Raw genomic sequence first — 11110 nt, 5'->3', positions numbered from 1 at the left:
TAAATATATTTTATCTATATATACTGTCCATCATATTTTCGATCGTAAAACGTTGAATTTGTTGATTTGATCAATAATAATTTCATATATTTTACACAATAAACTTAAAAAAAAGTACTTGTTTCAATAAATTAAAATGACTGTATACATACTAATTACTTACCTGTTATTAGACGAGCTCTAATCTAATTATTTTTACCAATAATTAATAAATAATAATAATACATTCAGTATAAAACCTGAGAATCTATTGGAATAGTAAAAATTATAATAAAACTATAGAATAATTGTAAAAAAAAAAAAAAAAAAAAAAAAATTTAGAATTGCCGAGTTTCGAACCCGGACTTGGTAAATGTAAAGTTATCAAAAAATATAGGCACCACAATACAGTTTAAAGAAATGATGTAAGAGGTAAATTATAAACTGCGTTTAAGAAAAACCGGTTTAACCGGAGAATTTACGGATGCAATAAAAAAAGTTATTTAAAGGTTTTTATTTAATTATGATTATTTATTATTATTGTTAGAGGGTGAAAATAATTTTTTTATGCAATGATTATTTATTAAATAAAATTTATTATTATTGCGAGAGTTAGCATGAAAATACTTTAGTTGCCGGTTAGTGTGTCTGACACACTCGTGGTGGCGCGACCGCTTGACACATTTCCCATCATGCATTGCAGGATTGGAATACCTTCTTATATATTATCTTAGTTTATGGGTAATTCGAAATGTCAGACCAATGCGCAAGAGCGATTTATTTTCAGACCTCGCGTGGTCTAACGTTCTGGAGTTTTGCATCATGTGTTTGAGTTAAAAACTACATAACCTAAAAACTGAGATGATCGATGATATAAATTAAAATATTTGATGATTGAATTTTATGTAAAAAAATACTACGAATGTATTTTAAAAAAATTTTTAATTTGTTAAAAACAAATAATTTACCAACAAAATATATTAATAGTAGTAAACATACTAAAAATAATTTTATTTATTTTAAACAAGCATTTAAACGTCCCGAATCTGCCCCAATGAGTGAAAAAGAATTGAACAAATCCCTCCAAAAAATCAAGCAATTACAAGGAGCGAAAAAAAAAGTGAAATATAGTCCAAGTACAGTGACTCTACAGGTAAATACAAAACTATTTATATTTTCTCTATTTGTTAAAATTTATTTAAAAAATTTTTTTTTTCAGGTATTGGGTAGTGATGCACGAGGAGCAACAAGGTGTCTCTATGTTTCATCAGATCACTCTAAATATATATTCAACTGTGGAGAAGGTACTCAACGATTAGCGCATGAAAATCACTTAAGGTTAACAAAATTGGATCATATTTTTTTTACAACACCAACATGGCATAATATCGGTGGATTGCCTGGGTTATCTCTCACCATTCAAGATAGTGGAGTGTCTGAATTAACTCTCCATGGACCTAAAGGTATCTCAGAAATTTACGACGCTGTGAAAAGATTTGTTTACCTTACAGAATTAAATGTCACCGAAGCTAGTTGTGAAGAAAAAGACGTTTTTCAAGACTTGTGTATGAGCGTTCGATATATTCATTTAAAAAAATCAACACCCAATAATGATCCCGAGAGTAGTGATAAATTATATATTGACTATAGTACTGATGACAACGATGACGTTGATTATTATGCACATGAACACAACAAAAATGGTAAACGAAATTATAAAATTCAAAATGGAAAACAACCGAATCCCAAAATTATAAAACATGAAAAAAAGAGAGTTACACGAGTGACTGGTTGCGTTGCTTATATTTGTAAATTAACAGATTTAGTTGGAAGCTTAAATGTTCAAAAATGTGTTGATTTTGGGGTTCCACCTGGCCCTCTTCTAGGTCAACTAAAATCTGGTAAAGATGTAACATTAGAAAACGGAAATATTGTAAAAAGTTCAGATGTAGTTGATCCACCGTCATCGGGTCCTGTTTTTATAGTACTAGAATGTCCTGATGAAGATTATTTAGATTCACTGGTTAATAATGATGTTTTTAAAAATTACCAAAAAAATAATGACTTCCAGAATGAGGATGATAATAATGATTTACCTCGGTGTATTGTACATTTTACACCTGAAAATATTATAAGGAATCCTAAGTACATTGATTGGATGTGTAAATTTCCATCAGAAACTGAACATATTATCATTAATGATAATAACCATTGTTTAAATTATGAAGCTCTCCATCGAATCCAGCATAAATTAAATTTATTACATCCAGAAATATTTCCTATAATACAAGATAAAGAGCAGAGAGTAGATACGCCGTACGAAGAAATTGACGTAAGTAATGATGATTGATAACTTTTATTATTTTATTTAATGTGTCTTATAATTTATTATGTTTATTTATAGGAGAGGCTTAAAGATTTAAAAATTCATCGTGCGAAAACTCTCAATACTTTTGAATTACGGCCATTGAGGGGTTTCAAAAACTCAGTTATCCAAATTAATAGAGAAGCTGATATAAAGGAAGCGATGGATGTTGATGGATTTCTCGATGTATTGGCTGAACTTCAAACAGAAATAAATGCACGTAGTAAATTCATTGAAAGCATGGATAAATTTCCAAAAATTTTGATGCTTGGTACTGGCTCGTGTGTTCCGAATAAAGTAAGAAATACCAGTGGAATTTTAGTGCGAATCGATGAGGAAACAAGTATTTTGTTGGACTGTGGTGAAGGAACTAAGGGCCAGTTGGTGAGATTTTTTGGAGATGAGTCGGACAATATTATTAAAAGTATAAAAGCTATTTATATATCACATTTACATGCGGACCATCATCTTGGATTTCTTGGAGTTCTTCAAGCACGGAAACGTTTAACTGACGAAAAATTATTTCTCCTCGCGCCGAAACAAATTGAATCGTGGATACGACTATACCACAAAAAATTTGAACCTTTTGAAGACTATATTAATTTTGTACCTAATCAAGGTCTTCTATTGACTTTAGAGTCACTTCCAACGGACACTAAAGATGAGTTACTTCAACAACTTAAATTGAAAAAGATCAATACTATTGGAGTATTACATTGTTTGCATGCTTTTGGAATTTCCTTGACGCTTAAAAATGAAAGAAAAATTGTTTATAGGTAAGTAAATTATTTATAAATATATTATTATATAAGAAAGATCAAAACAGATGATTCAAGATTAGGATGATATCAAATGTCACCCCAAGTCTTGTTTTATCCGGCTAGACATTTTTTTATAATTTAAAATTACCAATAGTGCATAAAAATTAACTAAAAAAATGTTATATATTTTTAGTGGTGACACTAAACCTTGTCCTGGTTTGGTAACTCTAGGTGAGAATTGTGATTTATTAATTCATGAAGCGACAATGGAAGACGGTTTGGAACACGAAGCTCGTAAAAAAATGCATTCAACGATATCACAAGCTATAAGCATTGGTGAACAGATGAAGGCTAAATTTATACTTCTAACACATTTTAGTCAACGGTATTCTAAAATGCCACGGATACCAGAAGATGATGAAAAATTTAATTCTAATAATATTGGAATTGCTTTTGATAACATGCAATTTAATCTTGCCGAACTTACATTATTACCCTTATTTTATCCAGCATTAAAATTAATATTTAGTGAATATTGTTATCAACTTGAAAGTAAAGCACAAAGACGATTACTTAAACAACAACAACAAAATGAAAAGTTGAATCTTAATATTCAGCATCAAAAAAATTAAAAAAAATTGTTTTAGAATAATTTTTGTTTTTTGTTTGTATACAATATTCATTTGTAAGAATTTATTAATTTTTTTTATATAAATTGTAAAATAAATGTCAAAATCTAAATAAGCATAAAAATGTGCAGTAGCTTTGAAAATAAATAGAGTTTACAATTAAATTATTTTCTACCATTAAATAGTAAAGGTGTGCCAATCATGCAAATAGCGACTATGATTACGTGACTTGAAAACCTTACAACTCTATAATATGTACTAATCTTCTCATTAGTTGTCAATCTATCACCCTTAAACGTGTTAAAATAAGTAATACATAATTCAACATTTTAAGGGCAATAAAGATTACATATTAAATAATTACGCGATCATAACCGCTGATCGTATAATTGTCATGGCTCCTTAACTTAAAAAATAAACATCAAGTAAAATATGTACCATACTGTATTTATAATAAATATAAAAGTGAATATTTATAACTCTTACGTATAAGTGAGTTTTTTTGTGCCGATTATTTTTTTAATACATAAAACAAATAAACATTATCATTCATATAATTAATAATTATAAGTTATCAAGTATATTGATGTATAAAATATTTTATATTGGCGTTAAGAGATAGCAATAGCAGTAGTACAAGTCGTTACAGAATTTTTCAATATATTTACACAAAAAGTAAGTGTTTCTCATTCAAGTATAAAAAACAATATTTAAACAATGAATTTTTACTTAAAACTAAAGAAATATTTTATTAAATAAATATTTTAATTATTGTTTTATTGTTTAATTGTCTACAAAAATTCTCTTTTTATAAAAAAAAAAGTCTAAAAAATTTAGCGCTACATATTATATTCATAGAAAAAATTATTTTGTCAATCCAATTTTCTTTTTTCTTATTATTGTATAAAAAACATCATTCAGTATAAAAGTAGACAAATTGTTATAAAAAGAGAATGATCAATACGCCGAAATTGGAATGAATTCAGTGTTATTAAATGTCTTATTGACATAATTTCACCATTATGTTTGATAAATATATTTAAATATAAAAATCATTAAAGCGCCTATGGAGATAATTATACTCACAATAACATTGTTATTTTTTAATTATAAATGAATATTAAAAACTCCATAAGCACAAGCCGCAATTGTATTTTGTTCTTATTATTTTTAAATTTGATAGGAGATTATTGATTAATTATTCGTTTCTTTTTTTTTGTTTTTTTTTTTTTTTTTTTTTTTTTTTTCATCTAATCGCTAATCAATAATTATGTGTTATAAATATTTTAAAACTCCCATTTTGTAGCGGACTTGTGATCAGTTTCACCTAAACGTAATGCTCCATTTTTACCAGCAGCTAAGTATCGACCATCTGTGCATTTAATACAAAGACGAGACGGTTCACGTAATTCCAAATGAAATCCTTCGGACGGTTGATCAGCATCTACAGTAACACCTTCACTATCTGCATGCCAATATTTGCCATTTTGACCTAATACACATAAATAAATAATTAATATTGCATTATTTATTTAATTACAACTTAAATTAATAATTAAAACATTTAATTACCTTTGAATCGAACAATACCACGCTCACAGCGTTCAACGCGAATAGTTTCATATCCAGCTTTATTACATTCTAGTTTAGGACTGGCAGCACTTTTCGGCCCAACAAAACCTTGTTCGCATCGTAATACAAGAATTGGTCTGTTCATCAGATAAAAGTAATACTTCGAAGCATCAGAATCACTTCCGTCTGGTGAATCAGAGTTTGCATAAAGATGTCCTGATCGTTTAGTCGCGAGGAATTTTCCATTGTTTGCACGTAATGCAACAGTACCATCGTCTTGCCAGACCAAATCAAATAATGCATTTGATGAACGTTTGTGATCAGATGCTTGAATACCGCCACCAGCTTCTAGAGTCCAATAACGGTCTTGCATTGTTCTTACATACCACCGTTTTGTCACACGATCAAACTCTAATTGGAAAGTTTCATGTCCTGATATTTCATCTTGATTTGCCGTAACGTCTACACCTATTTATTAAAAATAAATTATCAGTAATATTATGAATATATGAGATAATAAATATTGACAAGACGATGATAGATGAATATAAATAAAGTACTGAGAGCAGACGTGAATGATAATTAATATGTTATAGGTGTAGCATGGAATAAAGCACATGATTCTCATGAATGTTTAATGTTAAAAATAACGTGAGTAGGAGGAGAAACAATGTTTCCGGTTCAGAATATAGATAAATTAAAAAAAAAAAAAAAAATTTACATTCTATGTGACTTGACAGCTATACCTTGTTTAACAGATACGTAACGCTGATTCAATGCAGCAACAAAAGAAGCTTGAGGCAAAGATTCTTCAAGAGAAAATAATTCATCACGTGTTACGGTGGTTGAACGTGATTTCAAAACAGCTTTACTACCAATTGGTGCCAAATACGCTCCATTAATGTCTCTGTAATTAGTTATTGTTTTGTTATTTTTAATTTTATTAATATTTAACTGAAAAGAATATTAAACAATAAAATACCTCAGAGCAAGTAAACCAGCATGAAATTCAGCAGCATAAAGACAGTCACGCGTACAAGTATCTAGTAACTTTCCATCACGTGCGAGATATTTATTGTTGCAAGTGTGAAGTGCATAGTGACCACCTTCGGATTTACCACGGCCAACTACATCGTTATCAGGATTTGCAGCTGGCCGGAATTCTAAAGTGAAAAGAGTATCTTCACCCCAGGGTACCGGAGCGTCTACATGGATTTCATCTTGCGACGCGCTCAAGTGAGCGAAACGTTTACGACCAGCAGATCGAAGATTCACCTGGTAACAATAGTACAATTAAAATAAAATATAACATTTTTTTTAATTAATTAAATTTTATCCAATAAATTTATTAACTACCTGAGGTCTTGCTGCAAGATGAACAAGCCAGTACTCAGCTTCACCGGGAGCTTTTGCTTGGCATTTAAGCTCATCTAAACTTGAGCCTAAGAAGTATCCACGTTGTATATTTTTCAAGGCCCATCTACCACTTCCTGTAATTGATAATAATTAATAACTTAACTTTTATCTGATAATAATAATAAATTAACATTAATTCCATTTAAGTCATGACAAATAAAATAGATACACAAGAATTAAAAAGCACTTTATTACGGGATCAAAGACTTAATTAGCTTTAATAACAACAGACTTGAAAGTTTCAAGATCATTAGTTTTTAAGAATCATATATCAAGTCTAATAATTACAGTTAAGTTTTACTGTACTCACAATTTAATCTTATCAAAATAATTATTTTACGGGCTTTAAATTACCGTCTGAAGCCAGTTGAATTTGAAAAGCGCATCCAGGATCAGATGTATCCTCAGCCTCACAAGTGACATTACCAAATTGATCAACAGCAAGATAACGGTCTAAGTGAGAACGAAGGAAAACCTGATGTTCACTTCCTTCAAGTGTCCATAACTGCTTCTTCTTCAGACTTGAACCGTTTGCGTTTATTTTAAAACCAAATGTCTCGGCAGTTAAATATTTAAATTTCCCATTTATAAGACCAACCTGAAATAAATTTTTATTTTACCACATTTTTTTATAAATGTTTTAAAACTTAATTAGTTTAAACGCTATTATTAAGTTCTAACACTAATTAATTAATAGAATTTAAAATAAACAATTAACCAAGCTATAAAAATTTATAATGATAATAAATAAATAACTTACAGTCCAGCCGGTTCTGTCTACTCCATTCTCACTTCCGCTTTCCGCGCCGTTGCTCTGCATTGTCTTGATCTGTTACTGTTGTATCTCACAATGAAAAATAAGCTTCTCTCTTTACTTTATATTACCAACACCAATACTTTCCTCCGCGCCTACTCTGGTCCTTCTTATACTTCTTTTTCTTCTTATTCCTCTTCTTTTTCTTATAATCTCGACGCTCGTCTCAAATACTTTCGGTACTCCCTTTTAACTTCTTCTCTTTCTAGATCTAGTTGGTCCTCAAAATCTAAAACAAATAATCAATTCACAATTTATTTTTTTGTTAGACTTTTAAAAGCTAATCATCACAATATAATCATTTTTGTACAACGATTCAGTTATAAATGTCTATTTTAAAAATAGAACATTTTATCATTGAAATTATCAAGGAGTGATAATCCTAAAAAAACATTTTATTCCTTAGAAGGTAACGATACTTTAGAATCAAACATAAAACATCTAAGCTTATAAGACACGTTTTCCCAACTAGTTGTTTAAGCGTTAAAGGTAAAAGTTACGCAGCTCAATAATAAATTAATCTTCCAATGCATTAAAATTATTCAACTTTTCTTCTTTTCATTTTTTTATCTATCTATCAAAGCATTACTTCTTTACAGTTTAAAAATTTATCTTCACAAAATAATCTCATATTCTTCTTTTACAATCAATCGCATGAAATCTCCGTATTTAGTAATTAACAAAAATACGCCTGAAAGCATGTGTCATTACGACGTTTTTTTGCTACTTGACATTCCCTTTTATATTATTCGGACGTGTGTTGCTACTTGGCACATTCTAAAAATGTTTAATCCTTTTTTTGTTTTAAAATGGTATGTAGTTGAATAAACCAATCAACAGTGAAAAAGGGAAGAAAACACCAGGCACAGTGCTCCAACACATCTCGTGTGATGTCGCGTCTAGACTATTCGCGTGCGTATTGGCTGCATCAGGTATTGATTTCGGAATTTTCACTCCACTCACACTAAGCTTGACGCAAAAACGTCTTTTTAATCATTAATTTTCATTGTCTTATCAGTATATTTTATAAACAAAATTTCATAAAACATTTCTTCAGAAGAAATAATTAGAAAATTTTTTTTTGATTAGATAAAAAATTTTTTGTACATAGGATAATATACTTTTAAGTGTTATAAATATGTATTAATATATTATACATAATTCGTTGAGGAAGTCGGTCGTGTAAGCCTCTCTCAAGGATACCGTGTATCCGTAACGGTCACGGGTACTTTGTTCGCCTTCATTCTATACACTTCTAAGATTTAATTTCGTTCTTTAGGTCTGTTTTGATTACACTGGAAATTATTTACTCAATTACATTTATAATTTATATCATAATCGTAAAACATTTATGAATAATATTGTATCAAATCTCCGACAATGATTTGAAAATTTTTAATAATTTCCTTATTACAAAAAAATGGAATAAGAAATTTTTGAAAACTTTTCCTGCATAATTAAAAAATTTTTTTAAAATTATGATTGAAAGTTACTTAAAAATTTTCAAAAATTAGTTACGAATTTAACACTCATATAAATAATTAATCATTAACATTAAATAAATAGCATACATCATTTAAAACTGCAGCATTACTTAGAAATTTTAAACATTGTAATGAGCTCTCGGGCTCACACTCACACATTACAAACAATGAGAGTTGCCTCTTCATGATAACTCGCACGGAAGTCTTAAATATATTTTCATTTGCGTGTAATTCAGCAGATGGTTAATAATTACATGGATTTCCCTCTGGGTCAGTAGGTTACACATAGTTTCTATAAATTTATCTTTTTTTATCATTTTAGTTTTCTCCTTGATTTATGTCATAAATCATCATTATTGTCATATATATCATATATTATTTTTCCCTATTAACATAACGTATTGGTGTTTTTTTTTTTTTTTTTGAAGCGCAGACTATCATCTATTTTACTCTACTTAAAAACAACTTTAATTTTTTATTTATTTATATTTTACCCACAAAAAAAGTAACGTGAGCATGATTAAACTCGAGTGACTTTGAAATGATATTTGACTCGGCGGAAGTGGGAAGGAACGGAAAAAGCATTCAAAAATAAAAGTCACAAGACCTAAGAATTGAAAAGAAAATAAAAAAGTATTGTAAGTAACAATCAGACAGTTCTTTGACATTTAAAAGACAACAAAGAATAACCGAAAAATATTTGAATAACAAAGAAATAAAGGATGATATTACATATTACGTGTTATTAATTATTTTTACATGTAAATTTACGTTGACTGAAATTTTAGTTATTTTAAAACCAAGTTAGCAATATCCTAGGCAACCCCCGGATAATATTGAGACACCACCCAGGCACCAAGGGGTACAATCGTGGGCTGGTGTGTGAGTCAGCGCACGCATGTCAAGCGATATAACATTATATCCAAATACAAAGTAAGCCGGTAAAACTGATGTGAGCGGATTGTTGTGTGTTGTATCCACCACCCTCTTACTCTCTATCTCAGCACATTTAAAATTCTAAAGCATCACATCCCTCGTCGCTTGTTTTTCTTTTTATACGTGATATTTTAAAAATAGCGTCTTCCGCACTGAAGCGAATCCACAGATAAGAGAACTCTCAGTGATAGACAAAGAATTAAACACATAGTAAAACTGTGGGTTTTTAATCGCTCCATTATTTTATTTTCTATTATTGACAAAATTATGATACTGAAATCAGGCATCTGATCATTTTTTGATTTTATTTAAAAAATAATTTACTCCAAGAAAATATTTTTAACATTGTATTTATAGTTTTTAAAAACGTCAGCTATTTTCTTCACAACAATTTATTTATTTAAGAATAATCATGAAAATGATCAGATGTCAATTACCTTGAGTATAATAAATTTTGATTTTATAATCCTTTTCATCTACTTTTAATCTGTAGTTCTACTTTGCCGACTCGATGACCCTAAAGATGAAGACGAACCTTTAAACACCCTCGCGTTAAAATCCTGTCAAAAATGTCCGCCATAAAAATTCATATTATTACTTGATCATTTTACGGTATTAATAATTTATGTAAATATAATATTATATAAATAACATTAATTATATATGAATATAAAAATAAACATACCTTGAACAAAGAAACTAATTAATCTTATTATAAAATTGATGTTTTTGTTATTTTTCCACTTTGTATAAAATGAAAAATCACTCACAATACATTTATTATGTTTTAGATTTTTCAATCAACATGAAGACAATCAAACTTGTAAAAATTTGTTATTATTATGATATTTATAAAAATACAAAAGCAGCGAAAACAAGTCTGAGTCTAATATATTGAATACGACGAAGGTATACAACACCGAACACTGACGAGCGGCGAGTGCGAACAAGGACTGGCACGGTCACAACCGGCGAGTGGGGCTATGGGCTATGGGGAATACTCACAACTCACAAAGTAACGTAAAGGCTGCGCGGGGGCGAGAGAAAACAGAACAGAACAGGGTGCTTGAGGGGCGCGAGAGAAACAACGAAATGGGTAGAAGGGGAAACATGCACATCGAACCGCGGGAGGTTAACTCCCGTAGGCCGGTGAA

The 11110-nt window shown here is 29.6% G+C and overlaps 2 protein-coding genes across 3 annotated transcripts; one reads left to right on the top strand and one right to left on the bottom strand.

Annotated features, from left to right (window-relative positions):
* The first annotated feature begins 752 nt into the window (after positions 1-752).
* On the top strand, positions 753-4219 carry LOC123269143 (ribonuclease Z, mitochondrial). Its single transcript, XM_044734714.1, has 4 exons — positions 753-1132; positions 1199-2311; positions 2384-3120; positions 3299-4219. Exons 1-4 carry the CDS (start codon positions 902-904, stop codon positions 3735-3737), a joined length of 2520 nt encoding a protein of 839 aa, XP_044590649.1. The 5' UTR covers positions 753-901; the 3' UTR covers positions 3738-4219.
* A 687-nt stretch (positions 4220-4906) lies between these two features.
* Positions 4907-10865, bottom strand: LOC123269167 (protein singed). 2 transcript variants are annotated; one of them, XM_044734744.1, is made up of 8 exons: positions 10642-10865; positions 7483-7765; positions 7077-7320; positions 6663-6796; positions 6289-6581; positions 6053-6213; positions 5307-5774; positions 4907-5226 (listed from the first exon to the last, which is right to left on the bottom strand). In XM_044734744.1, exons 2-8 carry the CDS (start codon positions 7540-7542, stop codon positions 5021-5023), a joined length of 1566 nt encoding a protein of 521 aa, XP_044590679.1. In that variant the 5' UTR covers positions 7543-7765; positions 10642-10865; the 3' UTR covers positions 4907-5020. The 2 variants fall into 2 exon arrangements, with proteins under 2 accessions (XP_044590679.1, XP_044590680.1); XM_044734745.1 differs by lacking the exon at positions 10642-10865 and adding an exon at positions 10394-10514.
* Positions 10866-11110: the final 245 nt, after the last annotated feature.

The sequence above is a fragment of the Cotesia glomerata genome, linkage group LG7 (assembly GCF_020080835.1).
Source record: "Cotesia glomerata isolate CgM1 linkage group LG7, MPM_Cglom_v2.3, whole genome shotgun sequence".
In the NCBI taxonomy this organism is placed as follows: domain Eukaryota; kingdom Metazoa; phylum Arthropoda; class Insecta; order Hymenoptera; family Braconidae; genus Cotesia; species Cotesia glomerata.
This window is presented reverse-complemented; position numbering and strand designations above follow the sequence as displayed.

What these genes read in the sequence shown, in the direction of transcription:
- LOC123269143 (XM_044734714.1), top strand. Translation starts at nt 902, where the DNA reads ATGTATTTTAAAAAAATTTTTAATTTGTTAAAAACAAATAATTTACCA. An exon ending in CAAGTACAGTGACTCTACAG is followed by an intron (nt 1,133 to 1,198) that starts GTAAATACAAAA and finishes TTTTTTTTTCAG; the next exon opens with GTATTGGGTAGTGATGCACG. An exon ending in GAAAGAAAAATTGTTTATAG is followed by an intron (nt 3,121 to 3,298) that starts GTAAGTAAATTA and finishes ATATATTTTTAG; the next exon opens with TGGTGACACTAAACCTTGTC.
- LOC123269167 (XM_044734744.1), bottom strand. Translation starts at nt 7,542, where the DNA reads ATGCAGAGCAACGGCGCGGAAAGCGGAAGTGAGAATGGAGTAGACAGA. An exon ending in TTACGTATCTGTTAAACAAG is followed by an intron (nt 5,775 to 6,052) that starts GTATAGCTGTCA and finishes TTTAATAAATAG; the next exon opens with GTGTAGACGTTACGGCAAAT. An exon ending in TGGTATTGTTCGATTCAAAG is followed by an intron (nt 5,227 to 5,306) that starts GTAATTAAATGT and finishes TATGTGTATTAG; the next exon opens with GTCAAAATGGCAAATATTGG.